Source organism: Rhinoraja longicauda, chromosome 9 (genome assembly GCF_053455715.1).
Source record: "Rhinoraja longicauda isolate Sanriku21f chromosome 9, sRhiLon1.1, whole genome shotgun sequence".
Classification (NCBI taxonomy): Eukaryota; Metazoa; Chordata; class Chondrichthyes; order Rajiformes; family Arhynchobatidae; genus Rhinoraja; species Rhinoraja longicauda.
This window is the reverse complement of record NC_135961.1, coordinates 23,174,596-23,187,118: the sequence shown is the minus strand read 5'-3', so window position 1 is coordinate 23,187,118 and position 12,523 is coordinate 23,174,596. Positions and strand designations below refer to the sequence as shown.

At 42.4% G+C, this 12,523-nt stretch overlaps 1 protein-coding gene across 3 annotated transcripts in view; it reads right to left on the bottom strand.

Annotated features, from left to right (window-relative positions):
* Positions 1–12,523, bottom strand: part of ubr2 (ubiquitin protein ligase E3 component n-recognin 2) — a 109,473-nt gene that overhangs the window by 54,378 nt on the left and 42,572 nt on the right. For all 3 annotated transcript variants that reach the window (XM_078404964.1, XM_078404963.1, XM_078404965.1), the window contains exons 14-15: positions 11,532–11,660; positions 10,382–10,565 (exon numbers count right to left, since the gene is read on the bottom strand). In XM_078404964.1, the coding sequence (XP_078261090.1) occupies positions 10,382–10,565; positions 11,532–11,660 (313 nt within the window). The remainder of the gene's footprint in view (positions 1–10,381; positions 10,566–11,531; positions 11,661–12,523) is intronic.

The following is a 12,523-nucleotide window of genomic DNA, read 5'->3' as shown; positions in this document are numbered from 1 at the left end:
CAAATAATCAGAAATAGCATCTATCCAAGACTAATGTTGAGGCAACTTCGGTCTTTCCCACTCAAATCCTCTCCTCCAGTCACCACTTCACGGAGGGAGTGAACGTTCTTCACGCAGCCAAACAGAGAGATCTTCACTACGTTACAGTTTAATTAGTCGTTTATTGAAGTAGTGATACGAACAGATTACTATTTCTCCCGTCATAGATCTGATAAGAACTGTATCTAGCCATGGCTCCTTCGTGTCTGACGCATCATGTCTCTGCATACCAGATGTGTGGCTCCTCCCAGTCCATATATGCCCATATATGTATTAATCTCACAACAACCCCAAAGTGTCCAAAAATAATACAGCAGGATACAAAATAATATAATATGCTAAGACAGCTAAAGAACACAAATGGCTCCTGCACACCAGCCCCTAATTGTTCTACGTATATAACAAAACAATTACCAATAAACATTAAAAGGAGCCATAAAAACTTCATACATAATCAAAATAAAGCATGCACTATATGTTGGCATCTAATCTACTTTAATGATTCTTCAATCTTAAAGGCCACCAGTCTTTCTGTACTCGGATATTAGCTTCTAGGAGCATGCATATCTTAGTTATTGGTGTTTCCAAGATGTTGCTCTTAGTCTGAAATCGAACTGTGCGCACAAATCAAGTCAAGTCAAGTCAATTTTATTTGTATAGCACATTTAAAAACAACCCACGTTGACCAAAGTGCTGTACATCAGTTCAGGTACTAAGAATGAACATACAATGGCACACAAACATAACAGCACATACATAAACAGTTCACAGTGCCCCCTCAGAGGGCCTCAAACGCTAGGGAGTAGAAATAGGTTTTGAGCCTGGACTTAAAGGAGTCGATGGAGGGGGCAGTTCTGATGGGGAGAGGGATGCTGTTCCACAGTCTAGGAGCTGCAACCACAAAAGCGCGGTCACCCCTGAGCTTAAAGCCTAGACCGCGGGATAGTCAGTAGCCCCAAGTCGGCCGACCTGAGGGACCTGGAGATAAGAGTGGTGGGTTAAAATATTTTTGATATGGGGGGGGGGGGGGCAAGCCCGTTTAGGGCTTTGTATGTGACTAGGAGGAGTTCACCATCCAGAGTAGTTCCATTTGTAACAGATTTCTGGATGGTCATCTTCAGTTTTGCCGGCGATGGATTCATTTAGTTTTCTAACATCGACAAAAACTGTAGAGTTCTCTGTGGAACTAGTTTTTTCAGCAATTACTTTGGTTAAAACGTCTTCAAGGTGTGCTGGGTTTTCTGGTGCAGGATCCCTGAAGTTTCCAGTTCTATAATTTCTTTATCCGAAGATTCCCGATTTTCTGGTGCTCCTTGAACTGAATGCAACAGCGATCCATTCTCCTCCAGCACCACATACGGTGGATATGGATTAACATTAGTATCCTAAACAAAGCTCTCAACTGCTTCATCATACACAGTCAGTTTAATATGTGGTATTAGTTCAGAGTTGGTCTCAGTCATCTCTGGTCTCAGACATGTATTTTCAGGACCAGATTTTCCAGCCAATGGATCAGCATGGACTGCATCTGTCATTCTTATTGAACAATTCATAAAGTCCAAGAACTTTACCTCTTCTCTGGACATTTCTTCTGATTCCTTCACTGAAGTCGTGATTGTATAGCTTGACCAGAAGCTCCTCTAGGTTTGGAATTGATATTCAATTGACAGCAGCAGCAGGGCGGCTATTTCCATCCCTGCTGTCGTGGTCTCTTCTCAGGGGACCATGGATGGCCCATCCCAGTAGGGTTTTCACAGCGTATGGTCCATCTCCATGGCTGTTGACCAGCTCCCAAGATTCCAATACCTTTGAAGCATTTGTCTCCACGAGGTCAATGCCAGAGTCTATTTCAGGAATCTTGACATCCTTCAAGTAAGGCCATTGTTTCAAGTCTTCTTGTCTGGGAATGTTTAACTGAGAAACAGGCATGGTCTTATGTGCGAACACATCCGATAGTTGAATAAAATCGTCTTCGACCAGACTAGATATTTCCAAGCCTGAAATAAGACGACTGGTTACAGGCTTCACTTGGTTCATGGTACGCAGGAGAATTTTGGTTCTTGGTCCAGAAATGTTCAGCCTTCTCATCAAGCTTTCTGTGCAGAAGGTAGATGAACTTCCATGATCAAAAAATCCGTATGTTTGCAACACTGTACTCCCCTTGTGGCTCTTTCCGTAGTGGTACAATGGAAAAGATGCAGGTTTCATCATCGGCCCCAATATGCCCACAAGGTTGAGATGAGAGAACAGCATCACACGCACTTAGCTTTACCTTCTGTTCTGTATATTCTGGTTTCTATTCTTTGTCCTTTTGTTTAATGTGAAGTATTTCAGGATGGTCTTCTTTGCACACATCGCAAGCCAAACAACTCTTGCCATCTTTGCTCATGTGACCTATTTTCAAACATCCAAAACAGATTCCATTCTCCTTTAAGAAATCTATCCTTTCTTTATGCTCTTTACTTTTGATCTGCCAACACCGCCCCAATGTGTGACCACCTTTGTTATAGAACAAACAAGAACCTTGTGGCTTGGTGTTAGGTACGTGGGCTTTCATTCCCTTTGTTGTTAGATTTTCTTGTACCTGTGCTTCTACAGACTTTGCAGTCATTGCAAAACTGCTTCTGGTCATTTGCGGCTTCTCTCTTACCTTAGCGAAGGTAGAGCCTTTGTCAGTTGCAACTGGCTTAAATTCCTGAATGTTCTCGAAAAGTGGATCTGATAGTATCTTCACTTGACCTGGCCTACCAGGTCCGGAAATCCAGCTCGACATCCTTTCTTTCCCTGTATCTTATATGCCTTATCTCTCCACTTGTCTCTGAGCTTGTAAGGCAGTTTTAGAAGGATAGCCTTCATAATGGAAGCGTCATTCATTTCCTGTATTTCGGCGAGATGTTTCATTGCATTGCAACAACCTCCAAGGAACAGTGAGAACGCTGGCAATGCTTTCACATCTTCTAATCTGATCGCTGACCAGACCAATGCCTTGCCCAAATATGCAATGGCAATCTTCTGTTCACGGCCAAAATGCTCTTAAAGTAGCTCTGCAAAGAGTGGAGATAAATGGGTCCCTTTCAGAATGGCAGGCAGTGACTAGTGGGGTACCGCAAGGCTCGGTGCTGGGACCGCAGCTATTTACAATATACATTAATGACTTGGATGAAGGGATTAAAAGTACCATTAGCAAATTTGCAGATGATACAAAGCTGGGTGGGAGTGTGAGCTGTGAGGAAGATGCTATGAGGTTGCAGGGTGACTTGGACAGGTTGTGTGAGTGGGCGGATGCATGGCAGATGCAGTTTAATGTGGATAAGTGTAAAGTTATCCACTTTGGTGGTAAGAATAGGAAGGCAGATTATTATCTGAATGGTGTCGTTAGGAAAAGGGGACGTACAACGAGATCTGGGTGTCCTAGTGCATCAGTCACTGAAAGGAAGCATGCAGGTACAGCAGGCAGTGAAGAAAGCCAATGGAATGTTGGCCTTCATAACAAGAGGAGTTGAGTATAGGAGTAAAGAGGTCCTTCTGCAGTTGTATAGGGCCCTAGTGAGACTGCACCTGGAGTACTGTATGCAGTTTTGGTCTACAAATTTGAGGAAGGATATTCTTGCTATTGAGGGCGTGCAGCGTAGGTTTACTAGGTTGATTCCCAGAATGGCGGGATTGTCATATGTTGAAAGACTGGAGCGGCTAGGCTTGTATACACTGGAATTTAGAATGATGAGAGGGGATCGTATCGAAACATATAAGATTATTAAGAGGTTGGACACGTCAGAGGCAGGAAACATGTTCCCAATGTTGGGCGAGTCCAGAACAAGGGGCCACAGTTTAAGAATAAGGGGTAGGCCATTTAGAACGGAGATGAGGAAAAACTTTTTCAGTCAGAGTTGTAAATCTGTGGAATTCACTGCCACAGAAGGCAGTGGAGGCTGAATGCATTCAAGAGAGAGCTAGATAGAGCTCTTAAGGATAGCGGAGTCAGGGGGTATGGGGAGAAGGCAGGAACGGGGTTCTGATTGAGAATGATCAGCCATGATCACGTTGAATGGTTGTGCTGGCTCGAAGGGCCGAATGGCCTATTCCTGCACCTATTGTCTATGGTCTTCCTGGCTTCAAGATAGCCCTGGGCTGAAGGTAAATGCTGACAGCTGTGGACTAAGTCTCTTGCTTGACCTTTTGTATATTGCTCCAGAAAATGTAAGCGGTCACTGTTATCGTTAGTCTTCTTTCCACTCCTCTCTCAAATGCCCTGACGAAAACTTCATACTGGAAAGGATCGCCATCATAAATAGGAATATCGCTTGGTGGTAAAGTAGAAGAAAGATTTTGTTGAACCAGAAGAGCAGTGATATCATTTTGCCTCTGCATTAGGTTATGCATATCACCTCAGCTTCCATCATACTGTCCAGGAGGGGGGTGGTCGGGGTAAAACAAACATGTCCCTGCACACCCGTTTGCTCATGAGTCTTTGCCTTTGAAGGCGTTGAGTTAGATGGGTCGTATCACGAGCTCTAGCAAATGGTCCCAGAGTTGTTTGTTTCGGTCTAACAGCCTGTTGCTCTTTATCAGGCAAGTATTCAGCTGCATGTGACTCAAATTTAGCTGATATTTCCCTTTGAGCAGTTCCCTTTATCAAATAAGAATTCATCCCATCAGATATTACTGAGCTGCTTCTTGTTTTCATAGCATCAAGTACAATGAGTCTTGTCTTGGTTGCTGCCATTTCAGCATCCAGTTCCAATCGTTCCTTCCGTCTTCTCAGCTTTTCCTTCTTCCTCATCCGTTCTTCATTTCCAATTATCTTCTATTCTGTTCTTCCTCCATTTCCAATTGCTTTCTCTTCTGTTCTTCCATTTCCAATTGCCTTCTTCTGTTCTTCCTCCAATTCTTCTTCTTGTGCCACAATCTCATGCCTGCCTTTCATGAAGGCAACCTGTTCTTCGAGAACGGCCAGATCTGCCTTAGCTTTTATACGAGCAGAGAGCTTGAAGATGCACATGATGAAGAACGTGATTTGAGGCTCAATTTAGATTTTGAGACATTTGAAGCACTGTCTTCAGGTTCAATGACATCCCAGTTTACACTACTGTGTTATATAAACATAGCACAAAAAGTAAGGAAATTTGTGTTTGGTAGATTATTTCTTTGTTGTAACAATGCTTCTTGGCAATAAACCTTATACCGTTGGAAAGCCTGTTTATTTCCCTTTTAAATGGTGCCACATTTGTAAGGAACATGCATTTGTGGGATGAGCAGCAGAGCTGAGTATGTGGGTTGCACTCATGAAAAATTTGCCAAATCTTCTCTGCCAATGCCAAACAACTTATTCTGCTGTTGCTATTGACTCTTGTTTTGAGCTTCTGGTACCCCTAGGTGCTGACAATCAGGTGCCTGATTGGCACCTGATTGGCAGCATCTGTGAGCATGGGCCCTGCTACAGTGGTCAGTAGGTGTCTGCTCCAAGAATCGGCATGCCACGTTTGACTGATCTGGATAGGGCCCGTGCGGTAGGGCAACTTCAAGCTGGTGTTCCGCAAAACCAAGTTTGGGCATTATTTGGAGTGAGCCCTAGTACCATCTCCAAAGTGAAGGCCAAGTTCCATATAACGGGGGATGTCAGAGACAGGCCGCGAAGTGGACGTCCCAAGAAGACGACACCCGAAGAAGACCGTTTCCTCACCCTGTCAGCACTTAGGAACCGTAGGCTGTCTTCTACAGATTTGCAGTCAAGGTTTGCAGGACGATATGGCCGACGGCTCTCTGCCCAGACAATTCGGAACAGACTGCACGCAGCCGATCTCCGGTCTCATAGGGCTGCCAGGAGGCCTGCCATGACTGCCCTTCACCGTCAGGCCCGTTTGCGCTGGTGTCGGCAACACGTGCACTGGAACCTGTACATGTGGAGGAACGTTATGTTCAGCGATGAGTCCAGATTCTGCCTACGGCAGTTGGATCATAGGGTCAAATTGTGGAGAAGACGCGGAGAACACTATGCTGATTGCTGCACCGATAGAGTAACATCTTTTGGTGGAGGCAGTGTGATTGTGTGGGGCGGCATCTCCCTCACTGGAAAAACGAGGCTTGTCATCATTGGAGGCAATCTCAATGCAGAGAGATATCGAGATGAGATTCTGCAACCAGTGGCAATCCCATATCTCCACAGTCTGGGACCGAACTCTATCCTCCAAGATGACAATGCTCGCCCCCACAGAGCAGGGTTTCTCAGACTACCTCCAGAATTTGGGAGTGGAGAGGATGGAATGGCCTGCCAGCAGTCCTGACCTCAACCCCATTGAACACTTGTGGGATCAGCTTGGGCGTGTTGTTCGTGCCAGAGTGACCAACACAACCACATTGGCTGACTTGCGACAAATGCTGGTTGAAGAATGGGATGCCATCCCACAACAGTGTGTGACCAGGCTGGCGACCAGCATGAGGAGGAGGTGCCAGGCTGTTGTGGCTGTGTATGGTTCTTCCACACGCTACTGAGGCTCCTGTTTATTAAATGAATAAATTGTTAAATTGCCAATATGTCTTGTTTCTTCAGACTTCAATCATCCAATCCACCAAACAACACCGAACAAGAGTCAATGGCAGAATAAGCTGTTTGGCATTGGCAGAGAAGATTTGGCAAATTTTTCATGGGCGCAACCCACATACTCAGCTCTGCTGCTCATCCCACAAATGCATGTTCCATACAAATGTGGCACCATTTAAAAGGGAAATAAACAGGCTTTCCAACGGTATAAGATTTATTGCCAAGAAGCATTGTTACAACAAAGAAATAATCTACCAAACACACATTTCCTTACTTTGTGTGCTATGTTTAGAAACATAGAAAATAGGTGCAGGAATAGGCCATTCGGCCCTTCGAGCCTGCACCGCCATTCAATATGATCATGGCTGATCATCCAGCTCAATAACCTGTACCTGCCTTCTCGCCATACCCCCTGATCCCTTTACGCACATCTAACTCCCTCTTAAATATAGCCAATGAACTGGCCTCAACTACCTTCTGTGGCAGAGAATTCCACAGACTCACCACTCTGTGTGAAGAAATGTTTTCTCATCTCGGTCCTAAAAGACTTCCCCCTTATCCTTACGCTGTGACCCCTGGTTCTGGACTTCCCCAACATCGGGAACAATCTTCCCGCATCTAGCCTCTCCAACCCCTTAAGAATTTTATATGTTTCAATAAGATCCCCCCTCAGTCTTCTAAATTCCAGCCAGTACAAGCCTAGTCTATCCAGTCTTTCTTCATATGAAAGTCCTGCCATCCCAGGGATCGATCTGGTGAACCTTCTCTGTACTCCCTCTAAGGCTAGAATGTCTTTCCTCAGATTAGGAGACCAAAACTGTACACAATACTCCAGGTGCGGTCTCACCAAGGCCCTGTACAACTGCAGCAGAACCTCCCTGCTCCTATACTCAAATCCTCTTGCTATGAATGCTAACATACCATTCGCTTTCTTCACTGCCTGCTGCACCTGCATGCTTGCTTGCAATGACTGGTGCACCATGACACCCAGGTCACGTTGCATCTCCCCTTTTCCTAATTGGCCACCATTCAGGTAATACTCTGCTTTCCTGTTCTTGACGCCAAAGTGGATAACCTCACATTTACCCACATTATATTGCATCTGCCATGCATTTGCCCACTCTCCTAATCTATCCAAGTCACTCTGCAGCCTCCTAGCATCCTCCTCGCAGCTAACACTGCCACCCAGCTTCGTGTCATCCGCAAACTTAGAGATGATGCATTCAATGCCCTCGTCCAAATCATTGCATTCAATTCCCTTCAATTGCATTGCATTCAATTGGCACTCTCGGCAATGGAATGTGTAGTTTGATGACCAACCTTGCATAACGCAGCAAAATCTTATGTAAACTTATTGAAAGCGTCCACTGTTCGGTGCACCCATCGATTTTGCTTTTCAAGCTCATCTTCAGGTAGTGATAACTATCAATGCTTCATATTCTTCTTCGATTTCAACCATGAGCTGGTTAAATAGAATCAAGTTGGATCGTACTTTATTTACATTTTCACTTGATTTCATTAACTCTTTCATGGCTTTCCTTAACCTGTCAGCTTGTTTACATCTTTTGTTTTTCACCGTCTCATGCTTCTCAAAGTGCAATTCCCAGCCTTTGGGTGTGTTTGATAATCCTCTTTTCCACCTTTTCAGAATCTTTTCCGATGTCGCCACCTTGTGGCTGAACGTCAGATCTTGCTAGACATACTTGTACATTATCCCTTCAAGATGTGTGATGTAAAGTCGTTTCTTCAAAGGAATTCAAAACAAGCTGATATCTTGCGATGCTCAAGGTCACTTCTTTGTTCTCCGCATTCCAAAGCTTTCAGTGGCAGCTTTTCAAAACAACTGAAAAACAGCTTTTCCAATAAAACTTCATGCTGTATTCACTGGCTTTCGAAGTTTTCAATCCGTTAGTCAGATCAGCGCAGGGAATGACCCTGTCCGTCTGTGCAATTCAGTACGGGCTTGCCAGATAAAACAATCCCTGTTCCGTCCAGTCGATTTTGGCTTCAAGGTTTTTGCAATAAACAATCCTTGTTGCATCCAGTCGCTTCACAAGCTCCAGTCTCACTCATAGAGGCAGGTCTTAATTTTATCTTCTCTCACCGAGGTCAGCTCTTCTTTATTTACTCCGGCTGAGGAAATTCTTACAATGTTGTGGTAACTTCGGTCTTTCCCATTCAAATCCTCTCCTCTAGTCACCACTTCACGGAGGAGTGGAGTGAACGATCTTGACTAAGATTGGTCCTAAGACAGCTAATAAACACAAATGGCTTCTACAACTAATATTCACTTTAATAAATTGAACAGTTCAATCAAATCACCCATCAGCCAACCAAACTGCTAGAAACACAACCCTAACTTCCATAACGTCTCCTTAAATGTAACCCCTTGGAATTTAGTTATTATTATTAAATCCATGCTATATTGACTTCAAAACGTATACAGTAAAATTCCATTATTTCTGCATGTTTAGGACATTGGCAGTAATAAACTGGCAGATTTTCAACTAATGGATATTATTCCAATGAATAGTCCAACATCCTTTAACATTTTTTTTTATAAGCTTTTAGATGGCAAAGTAATAAATTTTCAGGGGTTTAAAGGAACCAGGACACTGATGAGTTTGAGGGGGTTGAGAATCTGCACCTGGTGAGCCAGATGCCACACCATTATTTTTTCATAGTAGGATGACAGATTATTGGAGTTTTACTGTATAAAACTTCCCAGTGGTGCAGCTCGCAGAACTGAATGCAATCCTCAAGATGGGATCTGCCTGTTAGGTACTTGTACAGTTTAGTTTAGTTTTAAGATACAGCGTGGAGACAGGCCCTTCGCCCGACTGAGTCCACAACGACCAGCGATCCCCGTTCCCTTGCACTATCCTATATACCACGGACAATTTACACTCTTTCTCACCAAAGCCACTTAACCTACTAAGCTGTACGTCTTTGGAGTGTGGGAGGAAACCGAAGCACCCAGTGAAAACCCACGCGGTCACGGGAAGAACATACAAACTCCATACAGACAGCTCCCATAGTCGCGGGCACAGCAGTAGCATAAAAATATATTCCTTCCTCCAGATACAATGGCAAACACTCCATTCACATGACTAAGAGAAAAAAATACTTCAGATCAAAATCAGAAATAAAAATAAAGCAGAGATACAGATCAGCTAGCATCTGTGGAGAAACAGACACATATGATTGATAACGTTCGAAGAATCTTTACATTAAGTGACACTTCAGCTAAAGTCACAAACAACTTTTTGCTATTCAATTACTACTAATATTATCCTTGTTTAACTTTTAAGCAATCACAACAGTATTCAAAGACTTTCAAATCTAAGATCTCAAAGTTAATCCACAAGTGGCATAAGAAAAAAAATTAACAATTTAGCAATTTCAAGACTTTCAAAACAAAAGATCACCAAAAGCAAGGATGGGGGTAAATTGCAATCAGCAGAAATTTAGCCTGTAACATGTTTTACCAGATGTTATGAAACTTCATGGTGTCCAGAATCAACAACTGAGGACTTCCGAGACCATTCTTCCACTGTGTGTTCAGCAAAAGAGAAAGGATGCATCCAAGGATAATGATGGTCTTAGTTTTTGAATTGCTTTTATCATCAATCTTTTGATTAAATGCTGTCAAAACAATTAAGGTCTCGCCCTAATCCTATCTTCTTCAAGTAGGTTAGGCTTTAAAGGACATCAATCTGAAACAGTAACAGCTTTCCCACAGATGCTGCCTGACATGGTGAATATTTCCACAACTTTCCAGATTTCCAGAATATGCATAGTTACCTGAAAACAAACGTGAAACTGGCAAATGGATGCTGACTTGATGTTGAGACACACGATACTGTACACTATCCAAAGAATGCCCACACATGTTCAATGTGATAGGCTGTTCACCATCACTAGGCCCATTTTGGCATTGTAATAAAACAATCAAACACTTCCTGTATGCTTCAATAAGGACCCTTTCCTGGAGGAAAGAAAGTAGAAATTACGATCTAGTAGAACAAAGATCACAGACAGAACGTAAAACAAATCATGATATTTTAGTTTCATTTGTACAATAAATAATGCTCCCAAGCAGAAACAATAAGAGGAATTTATCAATAGAAAAATCTAATCAAAATTTAACCTCAGGAGTGATTAAGCAGAGGAGTTATCAAATGGCTGATGAATAGTTGTGAACCTGCAGCCTAAAAATTCCAAGATGGAATTTAGCAATGATGATATTAACAATAGTTACAAACTGCGTCTTACACAGATGAAGCCGCTCCTATATTTGGACAGAGATTAATGAGCTTATTTACTAACAACAACAAAAAAACTGCAGCCTACAAAACTTCTGAATGCAAAAGGAATAACAATTTTGTTCCGGGAGAAGAAACATTTCAGTGGAAGAGTCCTTCCTTAATCACTGAATCAGCTTTGTAAAATTTGAAGCTTACTGAAACAAGGGAAATTAATTTAGACAATAGATCTAACGCTAGCCTTAAGAAAACAGAAGAGGAAACTGATCAGTATGTAGGTAGATAATGGTGGACAAAAGGTTTGTTGTCACAGTCAGTTTGAAGCAGTTTATTTGTTAGTTCTCTTGGAACCAGCTATAATTCTCAAGTGTTTATTGCAGGTAAGAAATTAATCAATGTTAAACTTTACAAGTAGCTTCAGAGTTAAAATTGCAGAATAATAATTTTGTAGTTTATCACAACATTTGAATTGTATCATTTAGGTTAATGAAAAACAAGGATGTCTAAATTAATGTGATAACTTAACTTGAGAGTTTAATTGTCCCCTCAGAAATAAAAGCAAGTTTTGGTTTGAACAAGTCAACCAACTTACTCTATTGTATAAAGAATATTTCAAAAGTTAAATAGTTAATTTATGCCTCAATATAGGTCCTGCTCTCATTCTAAAAAGTGAATAAAAATAGATTTACATCTGAGGCACACCATTCCTGCATCATTGAAATAATGTGCGTGAGCTTCATCTGCAACGTAAATGCTGCCTCCCACTCGGGTTCCATCTCTATGTGTTGACCTACTTGTCTTGTTACTGGATCCATTCCCTGCAAAGGATGAGCAAATGTTAAAATGAACAAGTCGGGTTAAATATCACAACAGAATTATTAGTCATAGATGTATTCTGTTTACAGGCATGTGAGTGAGATAAAAAAAAAAGAGGAAAAGAGCCGAGCGTTTGTGCAAGGCATACAAAAAATTGAATTAAAAAAAATGTTACACACAAAATTACCAGTTTCAAGCCTCAGTGCATTTCGAAGTAAAAACGGACATTACAAAATAATGTGAATATGTCACTGTATACTAATAACATTTAAGTAAATTTGCACATTAATTGATAATCAGCCCAAAAAGGTGGTAATGGGCTTTTCTGCTGTGTTATATATCTTATATATTATATATATTTTATAATTTAGTTATATAATCTTGCACTTAAATTTAATATTTACTCACTACAGTTCCACCCCTGATTTTCTGGCACTCTTGGTTCCAGAGCTTTGCTGGTTTATCCAACCGGCCAAGGCAGTCGGCTATGGGGATAGATGTGCTGTCTCCAGCTGGGCTGGAGTTCCAGAGCCCCGGCCGCAGGTTGCAAATTCAACCCACCGATCGGCCGTGGAGGTCCCGATGAGGTCAAGATTGGCTGCCCTGCCTTGCCACATGTGGCTGATGCCACATTTTCTGGGAGACTTCCAGGGAGCGGGGGATTTCTCACGGAACCCCTAGCAACTTCTAGTGTTCATTCCAAGTCTATACATCGTTTATTTTCTGTTTTTCCCCGATCCGATTTCTCCGTTGGTAAACGCGATTTTGGCAGTGAAAAAAGCGGAAATCTTGCAAAAAGCGCGGAAAATGATTTTTAAAATGCGGAAATCCGTGGAAACTTCACATGCCTGTGTTTGACTAGATT